The 12,788-nt window shown below is 52.5% G+C and overlaps 1 protein-coding gene across 1 annotated transcript; it reads right to left on the bottom strand.

The window, feature by feature from the left end:
• Positions 1 to 3,686: 3,686 nt before the first annotated feature.
• On the bottom strand, positions 3,687 to 6,717 carry LOC114067348 (galanin receptor type 2-like). The gene is made up of 2 exons (XM_027902719.1): positions 5,880 to 6,717; positions 3,687 to 4,672 (listed from the first exon to the last, which is right to left on the bottom strand). Exons 1-2 carry the CDS (start codon positions 6,392 to 6,394, stop codon positions 3,934 to 3,936), a joined length of 1,254 nt encoding a protein of 417 aa, XP_027758520.1. The 5' UTR covers positions 6,395 to 6,717; the 3' UTR covers positions 3,687 to 3,933.
• Positions 6,718 to 12,788: the final 6,071 nt, after the last annotated feature.

The following is a 12,788-nucleotide window of genomic DNA, read 5'->3' as shown; positions in this document are numbered from 1 at the left end:
AAGGTGGGTGGTAAGAGACCATTAGCACCCACCACTGAGTGTTGTACAGATCCCACGTTACTATGGTCACCTTTCTGCACATCCTTTTCTGGTGGGAACTGAATTGTGATTGCAAAAAACTTTGGTTCTTTGGGAGAGGAATGTTCTCATAGAGTACTTGTGTGACAGAAGGATAATTCTCCCTCTGCTAATGTGGGAATGACATGGGAGGACCAAAGACGTGGTCCAAACACCCCCTGAAAGGTGGTAACATGATCTCTCCTGGCAGTGACACACTTGGGCCAGACCACGAAGTGTCATCCTGGCAGCAGAGTCAAGTCTGGGACTTGACTGATTGGTTTGATCCTTCAAACCAAAGAGAGAGATATGTAGGCAGAGAGAGAGAACCGATGAATACATGGGCACTTATGGTGGCTGCCCTGGGCTAGGAGTCCTGGCTGGAGGTGGTGGAGGCTGTGCTGGGCAGGTTTGGCAGAGCTGAGGCTGTTTCTCTGCAATTTCAGATTGCTGGTCTTCTGATCCCAGAAGTTCTAGCACAGAGGCACTTTGAGGAGGGATTTTATTCTAAGAGAAAAACCTCTCTGCTGACAAAAGTTCCTCAGACTTCCATTAGGCCCCATGTATCTTTTGTTCCTTAAAGAAAAACACTGAATGACCAGAAAACAAGTAGAAATTATAGTTGGAAAACCAAGGTGAATCTGCACAGGAATGAGCACAACTATGCACAGATATCCCCAGCTGCAGACAGACGAGCACAGACAAGCGGGGGCACCTTTGCTGGCACCTTCAAATACTGATTTGTAACTTTGACTTTAGCCCTTGATGCTTGGAACTGCCCTTTCACAGTTCTGTCTGTCCTACTTGCTGGCTACTCTGACCTGAGGTTTGCTGGTCATCCCTGCCGTGCCCAGGATAGGTCTCTGTGGTTGCTGGCACCCAGACCCCTGGGACCTGCAGCCCCATATGGGATTTGCCCCATAGCTAGCACTCAGACACAGCCCTATGTGGAGCTGCCTGGTGGCCCTGGTGGCTCAGGATGGGACCTCATTCTGCTTGTGAGTGACTTGTTCTCTGGAGAGGTAGGTTGAGCCACAGCGGCTGGCAGAGTTTAAGTCTTTGCGTGGGATGCCCTGAGAAAGGAAGCATCCCCTTCCTCTTTTGAGTCAGTGTCTGATTCAGTTCTGGTTGCTGAGCCAACAGGTAAGTGCCTGCCTGCTGGTAATCAAACCTGTCCTTATGGAGCTCACCTTACTGCAATCACTCCAAACATGGGGGTGGAATTTGGGGGTACTCTGTGAAATAGGTGATTACAGAGCACTGGCACCAAACCTGATGATAGCAAGCTTCCCAGCTGCGTCCTGCTTGCCCCTGGCCCCTGGCAAGGGTCCCTTCCCTGGTAAAGAGGAGCTGAAGCATCTGGTTTTCTCCAGGGGGAGCAGGTACCTCAGGAACAGAGGAATGGCAGCCACTCAGTAGGTGCAAGACCACCGGTAAGCCCAGCACTGAGCCTCTGTCACAGGAGCTGTAGGTGATACCTACACAAAACTTGTGTAGGTATTAAAATCTATTAAAATCTTCACATTTGGCCATACTTGCTTGTGTGGTTCTCGTTAGCAAGACAACAGAAGCAAGCAAGCCATGCACCAAGGTACCTGGGGCACCTCTTCCTTGTAATTTCCAGAGCTCCCCAGGAAAACTGTGTGTAACCAAGGGTTACTTCGATGGGAACAAATGCAGTTACTTTAGGTGGAACTCCTCCATCCAAATCCCATTTGAAAGTCTCTCCTGGTCTGAGCACACCAGGAACTCTTCTTGTGCTGCAAGCTGAATTTTCAGTCAGTTTGGAGAGCTTTTCTGTGTTTAAGAAGACTTAGGTGTTATTTCCTGATGCTTCTTCTCCATCTTGCTGCCATCTCTTTTGAAATGCTTACTTTTGATCTTTTCATGCCAATGTGGATTTTATTCTGAGAGGAAAAGCTTTTCCTCTATTTGAGCATGTGCAGATGAAGGTCTCCTGTCTGTATGCAGGGTGAGTAGAGGTTGTATGCTTCCCAGGCAGGGATGATACCCCAGGCCCCAACTCCATCTGTCCCACTTTGTCTCCTCCCATCAACTCTCAGGTAACTTCCAGCTCCAGCTTAAAAGCAAAGTGTCTGAAATTGCCCTGAGCAGTTTAACTCAGTGTGCTGGCCTCAGGATTGACCCAGATAACAGGCTTAGGTGAATGAGACTGAGGGACACAGTGTTTTCCTCTGGGGGATGCAGTGATGGAGTGAATCCCACAGGAGAACAAATTCAGATAATTCCCTGGAAAATCTGCAGTCACCTTCCTACAGAGAGCAAAAAATCTAAAATGCCTCTCAACATTCATCTTTCCTGTACAACTGTTTGTGCCTTTGCCAGCAGGACCAACGAGCAATGGCAGATGCATCCCCATTTGCTAAGTTCTTGCTTGGTGACTCCTGCACAGAAAATTCTCTTTTTTTTTTTTTTTTTCCCCAGGAGAAGAGTTTGGGTAAGAAAGCCCAAGCAGTAACTAGAGCTTTGCTAAAGACCACAGCTATAAATCTGATTCAAGCAGAGAAAAATCAAGCTTGATTCCTTAAGGGTGAAAGTGAGGCAGAGAAGGTGTTTGCTGATGAGCTGCAGCAGATGGAGACTGTGTGGCTGGCTGCAGAAGAGTGGTTACCTGCACAAGCATGGTAGCTGCAGAACTTCACTAACACTAATGAAGGATGGGATGCAAAGGGACTGCTGGAATTGTTTCCTGGAAAACTCGTACCGACTCATGACCCCAGATCCTGAACTAGAAACAGCAATCCTTGGTGATCAGCCAGGGGAGAAATGCCTGCTCTGCATGAGTGACATTGGTCTTGATGCAGGCACATCACATGGTGATGCCACACAGGACACCTATCAGGAGCCCCAGAGAGCCCCATCTCCTGCCAAGGCCTTTTACAGCCCACCAGACTGCTCAAAACAGAAACAGAAGCTCCTGTTTCATTAGTAGGGGCTCAGTGGGACTAAAGGATCAGCCTTAGGCAGCAACTGCTTCCCCTTCTCTTGAGCCCGAGGTTTCCTCTCCTGGGTTTGCTCCTGAGCCAAGTCTGGCAGTGTCAATGCACCCCAGGTTACCACTGCAGGCCCCACTATTGCCTGAATGAGAGAAGTAAATTTATTTGCTATGGGTTATCTAGAATCTAGAAAGATTTCTTTAGTACAGCAGCAACAATCCTTCCCTCACAGAGAGCCCCTGGCCTGCCCCACGTCCCAAAGGAGGACCCAGTTACTGAGAGCAGCACAAAAAGACCAGCACCAAAGCCATCCTTGCAGCCATCCACGGGCTGTGCCAGCTGCTTCCCACACCACCTTTGCACTGCCCTTTTCCCTTGCCATTCCTGCTGTGGGAACCAGATGGGGCAGTGGGAGGCAGAAGAGACTCTGTAGCACTGTTTTAAATCTGGCCACTTGTGTCTTTTCTCTGAACATTCTAATGAGAAAACATTCCCAGAGAGAGATGATTTTAAAGCAGAAACAGCTAAATGCACACAATTAAAACAACATGAGTTTCTCCCCTGAGCCTTGACTCTATCATGAACTGCTGCCCTTGTGCACAGGACCCAGTGCAGTCAGGCCATGGAGCAGTGTAGTTCTGCTGGATGAGAGCCCAGAGAGGAGCTGGAGCTTTAGTCCCTGGAATCCAGGTGGTTTGAGGATCAGGGGTGATCCTGGGTCAGTTCCTTTCCTCGCATTCAGCATGTGGTGGGGAGATGGTTCAGGAGAACAGTTGGTGCACGGAATGGGAAGGAATGACAAGGGCAGAAGCAGTGTTTAGCAGTTTCTGGCTTGCCTTTCTAGCATCCCCTCTCACCCAGTGGGAAAGAGTGTCCTGAAGCTGGTGACAGAGCTGAGCTGGCAGATGGAGCTTGGCCACTAAGAAATATGAAGGGGCTTGGAGAAACCAGAGGGGACTGCCACGGAGGCTGGGTCCATCTCATACCTATTATTCTCCTCGTGCATCTGGGACACTTCAGTGGAAGCTGCCCCAAATCCAGGCACAACGTGGGCATTATGCACCACATGTACCTTATTGTGGTGCTTTTTTCTCAAGAGGCAGCTGAAAACCTTCTTGAAGCCCTTGCGGAAGTGCTTGGACACTAGGGCGTAGATGATGGGGTTGAGGCAGGAGTTGGCGTAGGCCATGCAGTGGGAGAGTAGGCGGAAGGCGTAGGTGACCTGGTTGAAGGGGAAGTCTCCATAGAGGTATCGGAGGATGATTACATGGTAGGGCAGCCAGCACAGGCAGTAAAGAATTGTTACAATGATGACCATCTTGGTTACCTTCCACTTGGCCTTCCTGGACTCTGCTATGTCCTCTAGAGGGTCCACTGCTGTCCACAGGTACTTGATGGTTCTGGTGTAGGAGAGGCTGATGACCAGCACTGGGATGATGTAGCCGAAGGCAAATGTGCTGGTATCCATGACCTTGCGTCTCCACTCCTCCCAGCCAGGCATGCAAATGTAGCTGGACTCCCACTCAATCAGGTCATAGTAGCTTAGGTAGGGCCCAGCAAAGACCACAGAGAGACCCCAGATCACAGCCATGGCTGCCACTGCACTGTGGGGGGTCCGCAGCTCCCGGGAGCGCAGCGGATAGCGGATAGCCAGGTACCTGGGCAGGAGAGAAAAGCAGCCAGCACTGAGGTTTCAGCCAAGCTCTGCCTGGTCACATAAATTCCTGGGACAAGAGAGTGACCCTACATGTTATCTCACACCCTCTTTGACATACAGTCCTGGGTAAAGCAGCTTTTCTCTTTCTAGCAAGGATGCATCTCTTTCTGGCCATAGCTGGCTGCCTCCTCCAGGTATGATGGAGTGGGTTTTGTCCCTGAGCTTGAGCACAGAGATCTTTCTGTGGAGACAAGGCAGATATCCACTGCTCAGCAGAACCTATCCAGCAGAAGGAGGTCTGAACTGAAGATTTAAGACCCGAGGTAACTTCACTGGGTAATGGGCTGAAGTTTCCTTCTGCCTGCAGGGCTGTGGACCTCTCATTGCAGAGGGCTATCTGTCCCTGTCTTTTGGTACCTTGAAAGCAAGCACAGGGAGCAACATGGGCCGGGATATATCCCTAGTGCAGTCAGGGCTAAAGCTTATCCTAGTGGGGACCTCTTCTTCAACCTGGACCAGAAGTGTAGGCTTAGTCAGAAGGGCAGCTGGCACAGTTGCCTTACAGAACCCTTAGGAACAATGTAGGTGACACCAGTCAGGGACCAGCATGTCCTGGGTGACCTCCAAGAAGGGACTAGGCTTGTGATGCAGGTGCCTTTCTGCGCAGAGTGCAGAAGGGCTGGGGGCAGGGCGGGGACAGGAATTGCTCGGTGACAAGTTTTTTTACTGGGCTGGCAGTCCCTGAGAAATGAGAGGTGTTTACTGCAGGACTGGGGTCTCTCTTGCCTATTTATATGGCTCCTGCTGTGCTGCCCTGCTGACCTTGCTGCTGCATGTGATGCTTTTCTGAAATGGTGGCTCAGGGACAGTTGTTACTCTCTGAGTGGCACCTCTAAGGCAGAGTTGGTGACTCTCTGTGGGAGTCTGGGGCACAGTGGGGAGCTGATCTTGGGTCTCAAGTGCTCTCAAGTCTCTCCTTGGGGAGATCTTTCCTGCAGAAAGATTTGCACTTGAGAGATCTGGAAATGCTCCTTGCAAGTCATTAGGGCAATGAAGACACAACTGGTCCCCAAACTACCTTTGGCATGGATAGATACCACTGGGGCTTGAATCATCTGCCTAGTGGCGGTGGGCCATGCACGTCCTGTGCCCTCTGCCCACTCAGACCGCTTTCCTTCTGCAGCCCAAGGGTACCTGTAGATTATTACCTGTCCACAGAGACAGCGGCCAGAGTAAAGCTGCTAGCGTACATGGTGAGGTAGATGAAGAAATGGACAGCCTTGCAGATGAAGGAGCCAAAGACCCATCCCTCAAGGGAGTAGATGGTAGCCTGGAAGGGCACGCAGAAGACGATGAAGAAGAAGTCAGCCAGGCTGAGGTTGAGGATGAAGAGGTTGGTAGTGTTGTGGCCCACCTGCCCACTGCGCAGCAGCACAGCCAGCACCAGGCTGTTGCCCACTGTGCCCAGGAGGAAGATGAGGGAGAAGACCACAGGGACAATAACCCTGTCAGGGCTGAACTGGCAATTGTCAGAGGAGTTCCAGTAGCCAGCCAAGTTCATGAAGTCCTCATACTCCGTCATTCTGTGTCGTGGTGAGACGCAGGAGCCTGGCACAACACAGGGAAAGATGTGAGAGACTGGAGAAACATTGCCTAGCCTGTAAGTTTGGCCCACCAGCTCACTGGAGACACAGAGCCCTGTTCTCAGCTTTGTGGCCCACATCCTTTATTGCTGATTCCTCTGGACACTGCTGCCTGGAGGACAGGTAGACTTGGTTGGGGGCAAGAGGTGTCCTTCTTCCCTGTTCTGTCCTTGAAATGAAGCCACAGCCCATGTTCAGATGCTGTCTTGGACTGATGATGCTGGATGTGAGGTTTAGGGGAGAGAGGAGGATGGCATCTGCCCCCAGCTTTCTCCTCTGTGGGAGAATGAAGCCAAGATCTCTGCCTCCCAACTGGTCCAGCTGATGGCAGGAGGGGTGTGATGTTCTTTCCACCAGTGAGGCTCCAGCTCCAAACCAGTGATCTGGACAAGTCAAGATGTTGCTCTCCTGCTACCGACATGCAGATTTTTATCCCTCTCCTGCTCTCAGCTCTTTTGGTACCTCTTAGAATAAACTTTGCATATTAGGCATGGAGCTCTAAATGCTTTTGGCAGTGAGAGCTTGACAGCTATTTTGCAGCTCCTATGTTGTGCCCAGGTGGGAACTTTCTGAAGATAGCTCTAATGGGACCCCTTCTCCTTTGGTTTGAGTGACCCAAATACATATTCCCTTTCTATGTTTCACAGGGCAGCTCTCCCAAGGATTTTGGCTTTTCATATCATTCCCCTGCCCCCAAAATAAGCATTTGGGCTGCAACCAGAAGGCAAAGTTGTATCTGGAAGCCCTAGTTTTTCTGTCACAGGCATAGAAGTCTGTCTGCATATTTCTGAGCTTTGAAGCTGGGCAGATATTCCACACACAGCTTCTCTTGAACAAAACATGGCCTGGGTTCTTCCCCCTGTGCAATGTTTGTAGGGGTATGCTGTGGTTAACAGAGTCTGGCCACCATGAGTGTGGAAATTGCAGAGACTGTGCAAGAACCAAGCCTGTAGCTTGTGCACTTTTTCAGGCTTGGGAATTAGTGAATGCTCCCCAGGGAGCACCAGCAGTGCCAGTGCCTGAAGCAGGAACACTGTAAGGAGGCCATTCCCACAGGATGATGTCCATGATGTCCATGAAAGCAAACCCAAAGCATCATAAAGCCTCAGAATCTTTTTACTGCTGCCTGGGAGCTGGTTCTGCTCCCCGGGACCCAAAAGATCGCTGCCCCTCATTCATGACCATGGGATTGCTCTGATAGCCCCACCCCATCCTGAAACAGAGGGAGTTTCACAGGGATGACCTCAAGTTTGCTGAATGTGAATTCACCTTGTGGCAGGTGCAACACACAAATTTTATGTCTGGCTTGGACTCTTCTGTTTTATAGTAATCAACAGCGCCATGAATGCTGCCTATGTGGCAGAGGGATGAGCTTTTCTCTGGAAAGCTGGGATGGCCAGCACTGAAGTGCATACTACTTATTTCTGCTAGATCTGCCTCAGCGTATGGACAAAGCAAATTCTAATGGCAGTGTCAGCTACACAGAGGAGAGTACTCCATGCAATATGGATGTGTGGGAAGCAGGGCAGCTTACACAGGGCCTGAAAGGACCTGGAAAGATAGATGTATGGGGGCCTGCCAGAAGGTCTGGTGCAAGACACTGCTTAACTCCTCTGGGACCAGGGAACTTCCCTGTGTGCCGGGAAGAGCAACTCAGAGTGCCTCTGGTGTATCTACTTGATTGCACTGGCTTAGGCTGTGCTTGGGATGACTTGCCATGCAAGGCTGTGGCACTGAAGACGCTTCTTCCATGAGGCTGTGAAAGGTATTAGCAAAGCTGCAGAAGAGGTGATAGCTAGAAACAAGCATTGTCTTATCATCTACCCAGACAGTGTCTATGTTGCCTGCTAGAGTCTCCGGCTGCTTCACTCTGCATTCCCTGCCCATCCTTCTCATTCCCAGGCTCACCCTCTTTCTTCACTCTCTCTTGCAAGGCACATGAACTGCTAGTCAGCCCTCCTCAAAGACTGCTCTAAAGAGAACAAAATGTCAGGGAAATACCTGCACCCCCACTTGCAAATCAAGGAAGGCAACAACGGCAAGGAAGGCACCCCTCCCTGGCACGACCTGCAGTGCCATCACTTTGGAGTAATAGCACATCACATAGCCTGGTTGCAGTCCAAATTTGATATCCCTTGATGTTTAAGTGAGCAGTTCTTCCTTTACTTGGAAAAACTGTTTCTGTCTGTCAGGGAGCCATTTCTGTTGCCATTCACCCCTCAGCTCTAAGCTTATTTCTTAAGCCTATAGGAATGGGAGTTCAGGAAGCTTTGTGAATTCTTTTGGGGGGCAGTCAATGGCCTGGAGCAGTGTGCCAGCTGGGATGTGCTAGCAGGATGGTGGTTGTACTATTGCCACATTGAGGTTCTTCCTAGTTGCTTGTGGCTCATGACCCAGATGGTAAGAATCGTGAAGGCAAAATAGTGCTTCAGTCCCCTTTCACAGGTGGGAATTGAGACACAGTGAGCATGAAGAGATGGCTTTGCAACAAGCTGGATCAGGGAACTCATTGATGCATTAGAGAAACAAATCTCTGCTGGGTTAGCTCTGATTCACCTCTCTGTGTACAGTCCTGCCTGCAGACAGGGCAGCAATAGAACAGATGGAGTGAGAGCAGGGTCTCTGAAGTGACATACATGAACTGTGATGCTGGCACTGGGGCACTGAGATGCTAAGTGAGTCATTCAGAGCATTTCTGGCAGAGTGGGATGTCTCCAGGTCCCTATTTAGGATCTTCTTGGGAAGCTGCCCCTCCCCCCAATGACTCTGTTGTCTCTTGGAAGTGTTTTGCAGCCTTCTCATACCTTTTTGTGAACAGGTGTATGTCAGTGCTCTAGAGTTTTACTTGGTAATGAATAGCTTTAAGGAGCAGCGAGAGGGATAACTGCTTGAGAGGAAGGATGAGGCAGAGTATGGGCAGCCAGGTTACTCTCCCACATCTGCTGCTCAGGACTAGCAGGGGCAAAGGCAATATGATGGAGAAAGTAATACTCCCAGGGATGAGAACCCATTCAGTGGCAAAGTTGGGACTCAAGAAACCTGATTTTTCTAATGAGGGTTTGGTAGGTAATTGGATGGGAGAATGGTTCCCAGTACTGGTTGGTGGGGTTAACAAAAAATCCAACACAGAGCCCTGGTGGGGACAGGCAGCACGTCATGCCAGGGAAGCTGTGAGGCAGCACAGCCAGCTTCTGAGGCCAGGGAAGGTCAAGAAAGGCAGGAGGAGGCAGTGTAAAGGGACAGGTAGCAGTGTCGGGAGGGACAACAGAGGCCCTCTTGATATGGACAGATAGGAGTAAGGAGAAGGATGGGGAGCAGGCAGCCTGCACTCTCTGTTGCAGTGGGAACTTCCCGGGCTGGCTCTGATGCTGTCCTGGCTGAGGGTGCCTCTGCTCCCCCTTTGTGCGGCAAAACTGCCTCATTCGCTCTTCAGGGCCACAGGGCAGAGCCCCCGAGCTGCTCCGGGAGCCCACCCTGCCCGCCAGCACCTTCCAGGCAGACAACCTCCCGCGCTGTGCCCAACCTGGGCAGTAGCGAGCGGCCCGAGCACTGCTCTGACCAGCTGCGGGCACGGATGTTTGTGCCCCGGGGGCCTGCCCGGACCCCGGAGTCGCTCGCCGCGCCGCCCGTCCGTCCCGTCCCGTCCCGTCCCGTCCCAACCGTCCCGTCCTGCCCCTCCAGAGGCAGCGGCTCTGCCTGGTGCGGGGTCCCCAGCGGCCCGCTCCGCCCCCGGACGGACCTCGCTCCCCCCGAGCCAGCGGGATCCCACCTGGGCTGAGGGCAGCTCCCGCTGCTGCTGCCGGTCCCACCTCTCTCCCCGCTGCCTCTGCACGGTCGCGGTGCCGCTCGGGCAGAGCCTGGTGCCAGCGGCCGCTCCGCCCTGGTCCAGCTCCCCCTCTCTCGCACTCGCTTTCACACTCACACGCAGACGCGCTCGAATACCTGCAACCCGTTATACCCGCCTCCCGCATGCAGATCGCGCCCAGAACATGTCGATGCCCCCGAGCTCACACTCAGAGCATCCACCGGCACGCACAACCTCTAGAGCACCGATACCGAGCACAATCCGGCGCGCACACACTCCTCCCGACACACCTGTACATCCACACGCACATCCCGCAGCACCAACCACTGCTTCCCTGTCCCTAGCACTCGGGAAGGCTCCAGAGTCCCCCAGCAGCTCCTCTCCGGGGAGGATTAGGGCCACTGGGAACAGGCTGAGTGTCTGTAAGGGAACCCAGGGAGGCATCAGCTCCTCGGCGACACACACAAACACGTATTTCAGACCCCCAGTAGCCACAGGGTCATGGCAGGGATGTCCCCATCCCCAGTCCTGAAGGGCAGCCTCATGGCTATTCTCCTTCCCTCCCTGCCACGTTGGCCACTGTGTTGTGCTGTGTGCCGCTTCAGCACCCAGAGTGACGGTGTCACTGGGGAAGGGGGTGCGGGGTCTGTGTAGAACGAGGTGCGGCAGGAGCCCCCTGGCCCCAGACAGGTAGGATGGAGGACTGTATGCAGTCAGCAGTGAACCACAGACGGAGCAGGAGGCTAAGTGCCTGTGCCACCAGAGGTGGTAGCAGTGCAGCTGACCAGCTCTCACAGACAGAGCCCATACCAGCCCTGCCTCAGCTGGCAGGGTGTCTGCCAGCAGCGAGAGAGCTCCAAGTAGCACCTGGCCGAGGTCAAGGCTGTGCACTGTGCAGGGTAGGTTCAGAGGCACACTGAGGTCCCATACAGAGAACCCCATAGTGGCGTCATCACTGGTGGTCCAACACGTTTCCCCACTCTCTTTTGGACCACAGGGGAGGGATATGCTGGTGAGAAGATGTAGTGTTATTTTCTGACTGCCCCCTTCTGACTGTCCCCTTGGGTTCTCTGCACCCCAGGGTCACTGTCTGGGCTCCGGGGATGGGTGGGATGGGCTGGACGCCTTGTTCCAGCTGGACTGGTGGGTCCAGGCTGCTGGAGAGCTGCTGGCCAGCTGTGAACTTTGCAGAGGGAAAAACCACTCCCTGGGGTGGGTTTTCCCAGTGCTGTTCCCCAGGACACTGTCTACTTTCTGCCTGCCTACAGCAGGCACTGTGGTGCTCCATGGCTCAGATCACCAACCTGGGTCCGTCTGTGGGTGTTACCAGTGCAGAGCTGTGCCTGCCTGGCACGGTGGCTGGGACAGACTCTGGCCTTGGTCAGCGAGGGGCTGCTGCCCTCCTGACAAGGACCCCTGATGAAGCCTGAGATCTGTGCAGGAGATTTGCCTCCCTGAGCTGGCAGGTCTAAAGCTCTGGATGAAACATCTTCCGCTCCCAGTGCTGTGCTGCTCAGGGCTCCGGGGCAGGGCCTAGCCACATGTGTTGGCCACCATAGTCCCTCAAGCCAGACCCAGCCTCATCTCCTGGGCACTGCTGCTGCACCTGCCTTAAGCCTTCCTCTTGCCTCTCCTCCCTTCAACTCTCTTGCTGCCTGAGCACTTGGCCCCTGAAGGGAGGCACCTTCCACTGGAGCAGGGTGGCAGTGAGGGCAGGGTGCCAATTAACTGGCATAGTGGGTAATATCCTGCCCCGTTGTCCCTATGTGTCTTTTTCCATCTCAGTCTCTCTGTCCCTCTCTTTCCTGCTCCTTATCCCTCTTTTTCTCTGTTTCTGTTTGGCTCCTGTCACAGGTTTGCTTGTTCTGACGGAAAAGAAAAGAACTGAGCAGGGAATTTTTTCCTTCCTCCCCTACCCCACTGCATGGGAGAGGTGTTGAATAGGCAGGTTGGTCTTGCCTTGGGTAATTGACAAACACAAAAGAACTGGCCAGGGACTCTCATTCCAGACTGATCGCCCTCCAAGTCTCTGCGGAGGGGTGAGGAGATTTTTTTTTAATATTATTTTTATTTTTTTTTATTTTATTTTTCCTTCCTGGGAAACGGTACACTTTTTGGTTGCCTTAACTGAGGAAAGGTGTGGGTTGGGAAAGCTCCAAGGTTGCTTTTCTTCGCAGCCTGGCTGCCTGTTATTTTTTTTTGTGGCCCCGGTTTGTCTGCGCACTGTTTCTGACCCCAGCTCGGACCTGCTCGGACTTCATCGGAGAGGAACTATTTGGGAAGGAGATCACCTTTTTTTTTTTCCGCCTCCGCTCCTGTATTTCGGCGGCAATTTTTTTATACACACCGACGAAAAACAGAGGAAGTCACACAGCTAGCTGCAGACAACGTGAGTTTTCCTGGGAAGAACCCCTTCTCTCCTCTTTCCCCTGCCCATTGTGGAGGGAACGGCTCCATTTACGGCCAATCCTACACGCCGCAAATCCAACAGCGCCCCCCACTGGGAAAACGAGAACTACAGGCTCCGCACCAACAGAAACCAAACAGCGCCCTCTGTGGGCCATTGTTGGAATTGTGCCTATAAAGCCTAACCCTATCCCTAACCCTAACCCTAACCCTAACCCTAACCCTAACCCATAACCCTAACCCCTAAACCTAACCCTAACCCT

This window comes from Empidonax traillii, unplaced genomic scaffold (assembly GCF_003031625.1).
Source record: "Empidonax traillii isolate 1590-97213 ecotype Southwest subspecies unplaced genomic scaffold, ASM303162v1 scaffold903:size462939, whole genome shotgun sequence".
In the NCBI taxonomy this organism is placed as follows: Eukaryota; Metazoa; Chordata; class Aves; order Passeriformes; family Tyrannidae; genus Empidonax; species Empidonax traillii.
This window is presented reverse-complemented; position numbering and strand designations above follow the sequence as displayed.